The sequence below is a fragment of the Eupeodes corollae genome, chromosome 2 (assembly GCF_945859685.1).
Source record: "Eupeodes corollae chromosome 2, idEupCoro1.1, whole genome shotgun sequence".
Classification (NCBI taxonomy): domain Eukaryota; kingdom Metazoa; phylum Arthropoda; class Insecta; order Diptera; family Syrphidae; genus Eupeodes; species Eupeodes corollae.
Window position 1 is genome coordinate 31,869,045 of NC_079148.1, and position 15,148 is coordinate 31,884,192.

A 15,148-nucleotide genomic window follows, 5' to 3' on the forward strand; every position below is an offset into this window, starting at 1 on the left:
TATCGACTTATGAGAAAAATCCTAAAAACCATAATCCACCCCAATGATAAGAGCTTAAACTTGAAAATAGTAGAAGTATTTAAGTTTTTGTATTCTTTGATTGGAAACCTCGATTAAGATATTTTGTATGTTTCTTAAGTTTTTAAAGAAGTTAAATTTCCTGTCGCCATTTTTTTTAATAAAGAATTAAAAAAAACATTTAATAAGAAAAAAAAACATAAAAATTGTTTTAAAAAATGTTGCCTATAAGAAAATAAAAACAATTTCCCTGTAATATACGAGAACTTAAATTTCAATTTTAAAAAGTAACTCAATTTAGTTTCTCTAATTTGCACTTTAAGAACCAGAGCAATATAGGGCTCATCTAGCATGCATTCCCTTAACTTCATTCTGTCCTGGAGAAGGGAATCTTTCTAATTAATATTTTATATTATAACTTTTTATCTTTCTTTCTACATTATTGTTTCTGCCTTAGTATCAAATTTTGTTTGTTTAAATAAAAACAGATAAATACGCCTGCCTAAAGACGTATAGGCTATAGCTATATATATATGTATGTATATGTATTTATAAATTCATTCACTCTCATTCACAAAAACAAAACACAAACCCAAAAGAAATGAAAAGAATAAAATAGGAAAAAATCACAAAATCACACTGACACAGCAACACTTATATTAAGGGCAACTTCGCTCCTTGTCGTCGTCGTCGTATAGAACACAACAAACAGCAGCACAACAAAGGTGTACGTAATATATAACAGTATATTTTTAAAATAATATTGTGTTCCTAGCCTAAGTACCATTCGGTATTATAAATTCAAAAATCCCGCTATTAAACTAGGAACCATCGTCGCCAGCATTGTAAGCAACGCAGAAAGCCTTAGTCGCGATGAGCTCCTTGATGTCAACTCGTTATTGTCCATGGCGCCCCTCACCTCGGGCAGGCCATAAAATGTTGGTTTTCTTGTCGGTGTTCCAATGGAGTTGGCTCCACTCGATCCAGCTCCTCCGGCGAAGTCCATTAGCCCGCCCCCAATGCCACCATTATTGTTACCACCACCACCGCCGCCACCAGTGCCACCACCATGATGATGTCGCGTGCTGTCCCCAGATGAGGGCTTATGTGTGGGCTTACCGTGTAAATACACATTGGGAGGTATATCACCATCTTCGAAATCCTCCGCCGATCCATAGAGGTCCTCGTCGTCTTCGTCATCCTCACCATCCCCGTCCAGATCCAAACCGCCATCGGCAGTCTGATATGTCACCTTTACCTGTTTCGGTTTAAGGATGTCATTTGTTTCGATGCCGTGTTTGTTGGAAGGATTTTTACGACTTGGTCCTGGGATTTCTGTATAACAGGAAACAAAACAAAAAAGCATACGTATAAATGAAAGGATACGGATATAATTGAATGTGAGAGTTGAGAGTTTTTGGGAAGAGGGAGATCATGTTGTGTGTTATTCGCAGGTATTTTTATAGCCTGTCAATACGTGGCACACGGATTATTTGCATAAAACAAAGGATTATCCTGATTCCTTTTTTTTTTGGATTAGGGATAGTCGTGCATAGAGGAAGTTGGGTTTTCGTTGGGACTTACCATAGAGTCGTATACTGCTGTCAACTTCACCCAGAGAGTTTTTGGCTATGCAACGGTAGGAGCCGACATCTTCTTTCTGGAATTTTCGCACAATCATAGTCATTTTGGTTTCGTACATCGATTTGGAATGCTCTTGCACATGATATTTGGTTGAAGATACAATCATCTCACCTGTTGACAAAATTAGGGTTTAATTAATGTGGGTTTATTTGAGGGGGCTTGAGTAAAATATTTTTTACAACAAATTGCCAAGATCTTAATTTGAAGAGTTTTATTTGCAAAGGAAATGGGAACATAAAGTATAGAGTTTCAAAAGCAAATTATTACAAGTATTCTAATATTCAAACAAAAAAGCATACTTCTGTGCGTTATGCTTTGTTCCTCCAAAGTCATTATAGAAAATAACATTACAAAAACCTAATATAATACTTGACGGATTCGAATCATGGATCAATTTTTATTCTTAAAATTATCAAGGATGGAAAATGTAACATATTTTGTTTGGGAATATGTTTTGTTTTTAAGGAACTTTATAAACCAGAATTATAGGAGCATTGACAGAAAAGGGTTAAAGAATAAGCTGTACTTATCGTTTTTTTGTTTTTTTAAAAAGCTAAATAAGTTTATATTGGCATCATTGTTTAAATTGACATTTTAGTAGATAGTTGATAGCTATGTCCATGTAGTTTTTTAAGTGGCATAAATTTGAAACTTGGAACTTTACTTCGCTATCCTCTAGCTTCAGTTCATCGTACGAAAACTATCAAAAACATTGTGGCCTAAAAAATACTGATCAGGCAAGCTAGGTTCATCACTATTTACATTTTATATTGTAAAGCAATATAACTTGCTCCTTTTCCAATTTGACAAGTAACCCTTGTACAGAAAACATTAAATGGAGTTGTGCAGAAAATAAATGAATTATAGAAGAATAAAGTTCAGCTTCATGTAGAATAAAAAAACATGATTAGCAGTCATTTTGACAGAAGTAGACTTGAATTGATAGTTAGGGAGATTTTCTTGACTTATTTTCTAGTCAACTTTCCATTAAAGTTGCCTAATTTGTATGTTGTCTGAACCTGCCTAATGTTCCCATTTTACTTCGAAGATGAGTTTTTAATGAAATCGTATGAACATTATGTGATGGTGATTGTGATAGTAAAAGTCTGGCTCTCTTAATGGTTTTTTAAATTTGGATTAAATTAGTTTAAATATTTTTATAAATTGAAAAGAATCTTTTAATTTCATGGTTAAGGCAGAACTTTATTTTGATTTTATATTTTTGATAAGCTGCTACGTTTTTGAGTATAAAATATTTAACATTAGTCTAAATTTAGCACCTTCTAGAAAATTGAATTCATTTAAGCGAAACAATTTTTCTTGTTTCAGTTCATAAAACAACACGAACATTTTTCTTCTTATAAAATTTTATGATTTTTGAAGGTTGGAGTCATAAGAAGATTTCAATAATTGATTGAAAAACACATATTTTATAAAGGTGTAAGAATGGGATGAAGTTAATAGTCCGATTCTTGGTTTTGAGGTTTGGGTGATAAATAAAATGAATCAATAGAAAAGTAAATCAGAATACATTTTTATGGTATGCTGCACATTGATATATAATATATTTTGAAGGTTGTGCTTTTAAGATAATATCATTATAATGAAAGTGTGGAATGGTTGGTTGTTATCCTTTAGAGAGTTTCTAATAAAACGTCACATGTTCACGGAAGGATATTGTTTGATGGGATATTCTTGTTCTGTTTACTTAAATATCTTAAAGCAAAAAATCTAAATGTAAATCTTTGGTAGTATATTGATTTTGTTTTGTTTAGTCCTTAAAATAGTTATCATTGCTGTGGTTGTGTTTAATAATAATTTAAAAACATTTATGTAGACATTTTTTGATTGAATTTAAAACATAAATACAAAACAATTAATCTGTGCTCAAAAGGTAAAGGCACTTAAGTCGATTTAGGTAGTTTTAGCTTACTATGCATTTTTATAAATTCTGTTCACAAACAATTTATACTTTTTACCCTCGTTGAGAAATATTTTAAATCAAGAAAGTTATGATTTTTTGTAAAACATTAATTTTGCAATAGGTAAAACAACTTAAGTAGAACATGATTCGTCTTATGTATCAATTTATTTTAATTGAAAGATAATAGGCAGAAATAATTTTTGTAAAATATATTAAATTGTGCCTATGTTCAATATTAATCAGAAAAGTAAAATAGCTTATATCAACTAAAGATATTTTACCACACAACTTTTTATTTCTAATTTATATTTCTAATATTGTCTCAAGATGTTTTTCCATATTTGATAAAAATAAAAGCTCAATAATGGTTAAACCAACTTACGAACCTCTTTTGATACTAAGTAAATGAAGAACTGTAAAAGATGATTTTGTTAAAATATTCAAGTCAACAAAATATTAATAAAATATAATCAAAAGCCCTGATGTTCAAACAACAACTTCTCCTTAGCTGAAACTATATGGGCGAACTAGTTGTCTCTGTAATATGTTATGACGTGTAACATTTTTGTGATATTAGAATCCTTTAACTTGTTTTTTTATTGGGATTTTTTTTAAGGTTTTAAACTATCTACAAACATAGTATAGTGTGTTGTGATTTTCAATCTGTGACCACTCTTTTCGAAGTTGGTCTTTTTGACAGCTGTCACCTGATTAATGCTCAGTTTCGAGCTGGTAGTAGTTAAAATAAATTTTGTAATACTTGTCGTTACTCAACAAATGTGCCCTCATATAATTGAACTATGTTTACCTTCCTTATATTTACACAAAACTATATTTCAAATTTACGAAATGTTACTGTAGTTATTCATTTATATTACATTTTGCAGGGATGTGATTTCATACCGGTTCGACCCGAAATTAAATTAATTTATGAATTTAGTTTCAGGTCGACCCGAAAATAGAGTTTAATCTGATACCATGTTTAGTGACGGTAGTAGTTTTGCAACGAATTTTTGTTTGAATTTTGGAATCCTAGTTGTTTTGTGAAACATATTTCCACAAAAATGTACAGTTATTCAATAAAAATCACTGATGTTCTTAAATTTAGATGAATGGGTAAGATTTAAATTAAAATTAAACTTGCTTGTTCTGACTGAACTTATAGTTTGGAAACGTACTCACGCAGATATTGTAAACTAAAAACTTAAGTGATAGAAAAGTCCTTACACAATATAGAACTTAAAATTAAAAATTTCTTAATAGTCCAACAAATAATTCAGCACTCTTTCAAATCAACTATTAAACCTCATATGGTAAACCTGTAGGTCTAAGTGACATTAAAACTAACCAAAATCTCCTCATAATTAATCCCATAAAAATCATCCACAAAAAGATAATATTATAGATAGGAATATGTGCATACGTTGGCAATAATAGGTAAGTACATCTATATCTTCCTTAAATAAAACTCTTGTTTATCTATGTAGCTTGTACTAACAACTCGTGTGTCATCTAAGCCAAATACCAAACAACATGTTCATATTTATTTACGTGTCTTTTTAAGGTTAGATACACTCACAATACTCACTCTCACTACCCTCTATCACCTATACCTACTTGAGCCATGGAAATCCATTTCTCTCAAATTCTAATCCCTAAAGGCTTTGGGGACTGGAATCTTTGTTTTTCAAACAGGAGATACTAAATACTCAAAGATTATGCTGTGATCAAGTAGACATTCTGTTTTCTTCAATTGTGACATTACCAAACAAGAGTAGTTTGTTCCTCGTCCTTACCTGATGGATATAAAATACTCCTACCACTGAACGGTAGGCAACGACGAGGACAACAGCGACAAGGACACTAAAAGACCAGCCAGCCAGCCAGAGACCACCCTCTCTCGTCACTGATGGTCAAAGGTGTTTAATTCTTAAAGCACACATCGTCTATATAACTTTGTATATGCATATATGCAATAGGTTGTATGACACACACAAACTCCATCATCGGTCGTCCATTCCACTGGAATATAGTGCATGGCAAACAACAAGGATTCCTTAGAATTCATCACTCTCTATCGGACGTATATTGACGCCTCTGAATGATGTACCTACATCATAGGGCAAAGGACACATCACATCATAGCAGCAATAGTAGCAAAAGCATCAGGCATAGGAACAGGACTAAAAACTATCGGAGACTACACTACTTATGGCCAGTACACATTGGCACACTGCGTTCGTTGTCGTGTTAAATGAAAGAGAACATACAATATCTACAAACAACGCAACACAATGACAAAAATAATGACTCTCTATTATAAACTTACCAGTATCCTTAATCCAGTAGTTAATTGATTTTGGTGAGGCCTCTACGTGACATTCGATCTGAACATCAGTGCCAAGCGGTGCCCCAACTAATTGATTTGGTACTTGGATGACAGGATGAACTGCAAAACCATAAATCAAAAACTCTTTGCTTATAGATAGGTACATATGTATATGGATAGATTTTATATATGTATATGTATTTAGAGAGAGAATGTAAGTGTATATGTATAAATATAAAAGTTTGCACATTGAATTTTCAAATAAAGATACATTCATAGACATAAAGATACATACATACTTATAGATTCACAGGAAATACCAGTAAGTTATAAAGGATGCAAAAAGATTAAAATTCAATGCAGTTTTCGACGACGAACAACGATGCCGGGCTTCAGCTTCAGCCTCAGACCAACCGCCATCAGCCTTTACTCATCCCAACCCCCATCAGCCACCCAACCGACTGAGGGTATATTGATGACGAGGACGACAACTACTCGTATCAAAGAGGTCACAACCCATACATTCGGGTTTCTATGGTAATTGGAGATGCACACCGAAAAGGTAAGGACATTTGACCAGATGTCCTGTCCATAAGTATGAATGTATATGTGTACCTACGACATCAACAAATTTTCGTATACTTTTGCTATGGTTTGTTGGTGATGCTTCCAAAATTTTGGCACATCTATGCTTCCTATACGACAATACGAGCATACACTTTGGTCCCTCTTGCGTTCATTTGATGTCATCGTTTATGGTTCATCAGAGAGCTTGAGCTTGGGCTTGGACTTGGTTTTACATATGCTTAGATTTTGAAAATTTCCTTAAAATGAGTATGCAAGTACGGAGAACTGAAGAACAATGCTGACCGACTTACCTTTTTCATGCTGTCTGCATTAACTGTCTGTATTCATAATGAAAAACGCTTACAGCTGTAGCAGGGTTGGACTTGTAACGCTCATTTTTTTCTAAGTAAACTTCCTATTCAACGCGATTGCAATTAGAGCAATAAGCTTTACCAGCACAGGACTATATTTTGTAGACGCCAAAAATGGTTAAAAAATGCAACTCTCCAAGAGAAAGAATTATTTTTTCTTAATTTATGAAAATCATTATTTAGAGGAACTTTTTTCTAAAGCTATGAAAAATTTAACAATTGTAAAGTCTTGACATCGCGTTCATAAACTTCTGGTATATTTTGTCTGTATTTCACATTTTAAAACAGAACTTTAAAAATAAAATACATTGCGTTGCGCAACAGTCCGTTGACCTAGTGAATTTCAACTTTCAACCACTCCTCTGAGTAATATTGTCAATGATAAAGGGGACCGACAGTTTTAAGCCGAACCCGAACGGCTAATTTTAGATAGATAGGACAAGAATTACTTTTGTAGGGTTTGTCAGTTCCTTGCAAGAGGCAGTACCAGTGAAAAACAAACTAAATGGCACAGGCTTTGAATGGACCCGAGATCTATGGAATCTCAGCCCTACGGACTAACTATCACGACACTTATACTACTAAAAACAGAACTGCACGTTTTAAAATTGGCTTAAGTATTTTTATGGTGAAATTGGGTACGATTTTTAAAACTTTTAATGCAAAATGTGGTAAGGAGACAAAAATAATGATGAAGACAACTAAAATAATGGCTTAAGAGGTTGATTTTTTTCAAAATAAATTGAACAATGGAATAAATACTTATTTTGACGTCTATTAATTTCATCCCATTCGCACTTGTAGTAGTAAATTTGGAAACGACGTTAAAAAATGAGACGTCAAAATGAGTCAATTTGAAAAAGTCCAATGTGACAGGATTGTAAAAGAATACAATCTTTTTTTAATGCAATCATTAATGACTTCAATGAAATTGCATACATTCAATGGCTTCACTTTAAGACCTCAAATTATGCAATCTCTTGTTCTAGTCCCATTTAACTTTTACCCCTGTTTTATGATAAAATATTAAAGAACGAAAAGAATCCAAAAAGAATGAGATTACAAAAGAATTCAAAGAACTCAAAGATTCTCAAAGATTGCATTCAATTGATTGCAGTGAAATGAATGAGCGGAAAAACTTAATGCCATATTTTTGCTACTGGTGAATGGAGATTGTATACTTGGAAATCTGAAGTCTCAAAATGAAATCAATGATTTCAATAAATGATTTTAAAAGGACTGCATTAATTTGAAGGTAATCTTGAAATTAGAGGATTAATAACACAGCCAAAGGCATATGTAAGTTTTTTTACTTTTCATTATTTTAGAAATTTGCAATTTAAAAAAAAAAAAACAAGACACAACGCAATTGAATAAAGAAAATCAGAATCACGCACTCCAAAGAAATCAAAATACTTCAACAAAGTATTATTCATTAAGTTTGAAAAAGTTTTTTATTTTTTTAAATTTATGAAATTTCGACATTTCCCATTTGTTCTCTTTTTGATTCTTAAATACTGTACATAATCTTGCAACAACAAAAAGTAATAAATTATTTTATTTTAAACGTTTTCACAACAGAACTTTATTCTTGTCCAATGAATGCATTGCTAATACGTTTATGTAAGGCTTGAAAAAGCTTTAAGTGCGAGTCAATTTTTACATAAATATTAAAGAGTTGAAAAATTATATAAGTGTAAATAAGGCATTGTTCGACTAGAACGCCCTCTTGAAGTGTTTTTCATAACTTTTTGCTAAGGTTTATTTAATTTTTTGACAATAGATACAAGTGCAACTCTATTTTCCTTGTGTTCAGTCAATACTTCTAAAAATACTCCGTAAAGAATTACTTTCAGCCATGTGTTTTGAATTCATCAGCAAATCAAAAAGCTAAGAGCATACAAAACTGTAACTGTTTTGAACTTAATGAACTTAATTTCAAAAATGTATAAAGTGCTTAAACCAACCCTGCTTAGCTCTTACCTTCATAAAGGTATACGAGTAATATACCTTAGATTCTAAATTTCGGTTAACAACTACTTAACGAAGTGGCACTCCATCTGAATGTTCATCTCTCTGGTTTGGAATATTTTTGCAGCTAAAAAAAAAATATTTTCTTCTCGGTCTCTGGCACTGTTGTGTGCAAAGGTATAAGCTCACGCGCCTGACAGTTGGTAGTAAATATTCTAACAGACGAAAGCAGACGGTAGTAGCGTCGGTGGCTGCAAGGTACGCAACACAACAACAAGATATTCAAAAAAGATAAAGTTGTTCGTTTACAATGACCTTTCGAGCGTGTTGTCTGCCTATCTGCATTTACTCTCGTGTTTAACATCCCAACTCCCAAACTTCCCAACTTCCCAACTTCCCAACTTCCCAACACCTTCCATCCCTTTATATTTAGAAACTCACACACAATATGAGTGCAGACAAGCTTTTGGAAAAAGCATAATAAAACCCTGGGATTGGAACATTTAATGAGTCCTTTTCTATTAGAGAGAATATAGACTGCAGTCCGACACTGTTGACCACCAAATACTGCTCAACTCTTCTCCTCTCCTCCGGTTCGGTTCGGCCAGGGCCAGTTCAAGTCCATCCTCAATGAATCCTGTATTGCTGACCACTAGACTCCGGCCTACAATGTAGCATTAATGAAGGGAACTCTTGGTCAATGCTGGTCAGATGATGGGTTCATTGAAAATATTTCTTCCCTGAAAAACTCCATTCATATACTCGAACAGAGGCAGAGCGACAGAGGGTAGTTAATTCCTCCACAGATGCTCACCTCATGCATGCGGCTCCAGAATGTGTCCGCACAACGAGTTGGAAGTTCCTGTCTCTGTGTGATGATGCGAAGTGTCCGATGGCATTCACTGAAGGTAGGAAGATACCCACCTATATATAAAGTTACTCCGACGGACGGACTTGTATAGTCCTTAGCTCTTTGGCAAAAAAGGAAGTGACAAGTGTGTGAAGAAATTTTCGACAGAACCATGCATAATGACTATGTGCGTTGTGTGCTGTGTGTTGTATATGTTTTAGGCCTGTTTCTATTTCTATTTCTATCCGTTGCGTTAGCTTGGAACTCTTATGTTGTGGCGATAATTTTAGAGTAAGGACTCGACTAAAACCACTCTTATCAGATTTCGACGTTGGAAATGTTTTTGTTTGCAAGTGTGTGATCCTGATGCTTCTACTATTCTATATATCCTTTAGACTACAGATTCGATATGGGCTAAACGTTGTAGGGTATTTTGGGTTCGTGTGTTCGATGTGTGGCCTTTAACTTTTGTGGAGTTGATTATAAATAGCAGTTTACAATCTTAAAAGGCGGATTTCAGGACAAGAATTTAAACTCTCTGGATGGGTTTTTGGGAGTGGGTGTGTGTGTTGTAAGGGCGTTTTTATGTGAAAATTGAACGGATTTAATGACCAAAAATCAATAAAGGTATTTTTCCGAATGTGTAAGTTCTTTTTGTGACTATAGACAAAGTCAGAGCCGGTAACAAACGGATTAAGAACAATATACATATGCATGGAGATGAATCTAAAGTTGAGTATTTGAAGTTTTTGATATTTATAAAAATAATCGATAGACGTTGTTGTAGCCTTTAACAATGTAAATTGTTGTTATAAATTTTCCATGACCAATTAGCACATTCGGGACTGTGCCTCTATATTCTCGATAACTTCACGAATTTAATCTTTAAATTTTTGAATCGATTGTCTAAAGGTTTTTAAATTCCAAGATCTCGGTGGTCAATTCTGATATAATCTTTGCGAAATAATACAATCATAACTCGTTGTTAATTTGGCACAGCGTAATTTGTATGTCTTGTTGAAAATAAACATTTTATTATCCTCAGATCGACAAACAACTTCATTAATATTCCCAGTTGTTCTTCAGCTTCAAACGTGGCAGCTTCTCAAAGAGCGGGCTTTTACAAAATGAAACCTCTTTGTAGAAGACGATATTTTATTTCGAAGTTTATGGAGGTTTCATTATTTTTGCTATTAAAATGCTAAAAATTGAATTTGTATCAATTAAATGATTGAATTGAATTGAACTGGGAAATTGACTTCTAAATGGAACTCTGTATTTCTGTCTCCTGCTCTGAAAAACTGAGTGACGTAACTTTTGGAGAAACTAGAAATATGAAAAAGTACTCAAATACAAGTTTAAACAGTGACAGTAGATGTTAAAATGGAATGGAATATGACATCATTCATATGTCCGCCTCGGCATCTTACGGTGGAATGGAATCAACTAGTCCAATTTTGAATGACTCTTTCGCATAGATCCCGCAGAATTTGAGCGATGGCCTATGTTATGTTGACATCGGTCTATTGTGTTTTATTTGCATAGACCTTCGACTTCAAGAAATAGTCTAGCGGGGCAAAATGGCATGACCTTGCTGGTCAATTAACATCACACCTGCAAGAGATAACCTTGTCCTCAAATAGTTTATTCAAAATGTCAATCGTGTTGTTTGCTGTATGGCACGTGGCGCCGCCGCCGCCCTGCTGAAACCACATGTCATCTTGGTCCATATGGTTCAATTTGGACCATGAGAAATCTGTAATTATCATTATTTAGCGCTCGCTGTTGACGGTGACCGCCTCACTAACATCGTTTTTAAAAAAGTACGAACCAATTACGGCGCCGCCGCGCCGGCCCCAAATCCACACCAAACGGTAACTTTTTGTACAATGCATTATCACCTAGTGAACCCGGGTTGGTTCTTGTTAACTCAGCCATTCATCCAAAAATATTCGTACGCCTTGTGACTAAAGATGATTTTTGGTCATAAATTGATGTCCTCTTCCAAACGATTGGAAACCCAGTCAACGAACAAACGGCGAGCCGGCGGCGTTGTCTTTGGTCATGAACTTTGAGCTCTCGGGTCAGTTCGATCTTGTACGGGTGAAGGCCCAAGTTGAAGTCTGCGAAAGGCAGAGTTCTTGTGTACGGCGAGGAATAGACTGCCTCGGGTTCTGCTCTACACTTTAACGGACCGCAGCGATGTTCTCGGCCAATCCTGCGTTCCTTGAACCTACTGCTGTATTGGCTGATTGATTACTGAACCGGTCGTCTCTAATTTGGACACCAAACGTTGAAGAGTCGACTGTGAAGAGCTACAACGTCTACATTTTGCATTAACGAACACTCATTTTGATAATGAAGTTTTATCATTTGAACGTTCTGTTCAATCGTGTAACTTGCCATGATGATTTGACATAAACAACTGAATAATAAACAAAAGATTTGACAGATGTCACCAAAACAATATGGCTGCCCTTTACAAAGCAAAAGCAAACTTAAACGAACCTATTAATTGGAATTGGCAACTGTAGACAGGTCCGTTCTATCTAATAGAATCAAATCTTTTTTTTTTATAATAAGCACACACTCAAGGGGATATTACTACCCTTATTATGCAGAGACACAGTGTGAGCACAGGGAAGAGGAGAGAGGGTTTAAAGGGATATGTCGGTGCGTATTGGTTTTGAATTCCTGAATATTGCAATGACTAGGAAAGACAGAGTGTGGTAAGGCATTTCACATTCGCGTAGTACGGCGAAGGAACGAATCTCTGTATTTGACAGTACGGCCGAAGTTGGGCTCGAGGGTACATTGATGAGCATTCCTAGAAGCGCGAGTATTACGGTTGAACTGTTTAAGGGGAGGAATGTAACTGACTATTTCACTTGAGCATACGTCTTTAAAATAACGGTAAAAAGGGTCAGACAAGAGACCTTACGACGATGTTCAACCGAAGTAAATGAACATATGATGATATAATCATCTATTAATTTAAATGCTCTACGTTCAATACTACCCAAGAGGCTTAAGTAAGTTGCAGGAGATGGGAGTTATAATAGAGCTTTGTACGTATGTAAGTCTTGGAGATACCAGCCATATCAGAAGGGGTCAAATACTTCTTGCATCGCCTAAGGAAATCCAAACACCTTGCGGCATTTTTGGCAACATCGCGTATGTGATATTTCCACAAGAGGTGGTGGTTTATGTCACACACATAACGAGAATATCGAGGTGTTCAGTCTCATTGATGCAAGTGCCATCTATGGATAATGGAAATAGGGGTATATCTCGCTTTAACGATACAATACAGCATTGGGTTTTTGAAGCATTAAATTCCGTGCGGTTTTTTAATTTCCATTGAAGAGTGCTGTTTAGGTCGGAATTTATTGGTCTTATCATATTTTGTCGTTGCAGTTCCACATCCGAAGAAGAGGGATGTGAGTCTGAAAACGAATATGAAAAGCTAAGAGTACTATCGTCAGCGAAACAATGTATTGGATTAGATGTTGCAGACAGAAGATCATTAATAAAATGAGAAAGAGTGTTGGAGATAGAACAGAACCCTGGAGCACACCAGCATTTATTTTATAGTTGACTTGAAATCTAATACTACTTGTATTGAACGATCCGAAAGGTAATTACTAATACAATGAAGTAGGGATTAATGAAAACCGAAAGCACTCATTTTCGATAAAAGAGCCTGATGCCAAACCCTATCAAATGGATTTGAAATATCAAGTGCAATAATATTACTTTCTCCAAAACTTTGTAAAGACCTATTGCTACGAAAACCGTATTGCCGGTCAATAAGAAGCTTTCGACTCACTGGCAGAATAGAATTGGCGGCGAACTGCCTAGCAAAGAGATAAGCTTTCTCTAAAGAGCTAAAATATGGAGTGTCATTGACAACGAGCGTACGAACCGATGAAGAGGAACAATTCCTCATGTTTTTACAAATGACCAAACATTTTGACTGCCCTTGGAAGATTGCATTATTTTTTGCCGTTAATTTTGGCCATGTAAAAATTTGGTCCGTCGAATATGGACGTTGCAAGCCTTCCTGGCTTGTTTAAACTATTTCCGGCTTTCCTCAGTACGGTTGGATTTATAGCAACGGAAACTTACCTCTTTGACCATAATAACCTCTTTACAGCTCACATGAAACCAAGCGTTTTCCTTGGGTCTGATACTTTTAACCCTGTTCAGTATAAAAGTTCTCATTCCCAGGAGAATTAAACTTTTGATCATATCAGCTCTGGCGTCAACTTCACTACCGAGGAAGCATATTGACCAATTAAATATCCTATAGTAATTATTGAGGCCGTTCTAGTTGGCTTTCTCGTATTGCCAAACTGTTCTCTTGAGTAGCTCTTTCTTTAATTGAACAGTTTTGACACGAGAAATCTTCGAAGGGATTTACTCGGGCCTTGTTCATTTCTGCATTTGTTCATTACGCAGATCTTGGAATAAACCCAGGAACTTCAAATCATAACCCATCATCTCCTTATCGATTTCAAAACCAGGTATGCCAGCATCTATAGTGAAGAGCTTTTCAGAACTATGTCTAGTTTTAGCATCAAAATCTCACCGATGCATTTGATATTAAAAAAGGAAAAAACAGTTTTAGACAAGAACATGAACTGCCATGCGACTTCTTCAACATCGTTCTGCAAGGAAATGTGTAAAACTCAACGATCAATACCAGAGGCACATCAAACAAAGAACAAAGCGTGATGTCAGTGGTTCATTTTTGAGTATTGCGAATAAAGTTGTCATCTAAAACATTGAGGTATTCGAGGAATATATCTCCCTAGGCATTGCTTTAAATTTAGACAATAATACCGGCGCTGGAATCATAATAATTCTTACAACCGCTTGTCATCTCTCGATCATTTAAAATCACCATCTAAAGACACTCATCATCTCTGTTCTCATTTATTGCACTGAGGCTTGAACCCTGTCAAAGAAAGATGATAGCATCTAAGTATGCTTTAAAAGAAACATTCTTCGGGTGATTTTTCGTCGCGTCTGCAAAGATTGAGAGTGGACACTGACCCGGTTAAAAGGACAAAAGTTCGAAGACTTAAATGGCTGGGTGATGTAGAGCGAATGTACATCAACGCTCTTTCGGAGATTTAGACCTTGAATCTTTTTTTAGACAACACAACAACTGGATGAAATTAAAGCCAAACTTTTTTTAATTTTGTATTTGTCGGTCCAACTTGAATTTTATTTAATAAAAGCCAATGTTTTTTTCTCTGTTATTCTCCTTGTTGACATAACTTATTTCATCTTCATAAGTTGTTCGAAATTCTAGGGATAGGTATATCTTCATACATATTTATCTTAACTCCATAAAACATTTTCCGAAACTCAATTAACTCCAAACCACACTTGACTGGAGCTCTTTTGATGCATTTACCACAAGTTGGCATGCATGCATCCTTCCTCTTATATGCATTTTCAACTCT

General features: G+C 35.0%; 1 protein-coding gene across 1 annotated transcript in view; it reads right to left on the minus strand.

Moving 5' to 3' along the window:
• Positions 1–811: 811 nt before the first annotated feature.
• LOC129944825 (lachesin) overlaps positions 812–15,148 on the minus strand; it is a 38,809-nt gene continuing 24,472 nt past the window's right edge. The window contains exons 7-9 of the mRNA XM_056054485.1: positions 5,916–6,035; positions 1,603–1,773; positions 812–1,353 (exon numbers count right to left, since the gene is read on the minus strand). Coding sequence (XP_055910460.1) covers positions 812–1,353; positions 1,603–1,773; positions 5,916–6,035 — 833 coding nt within the window. The remainder of the gene's footprint in view (positions 1,354–1,602; positions 1,774–5,915; positions 6,036–15,148) is intronic.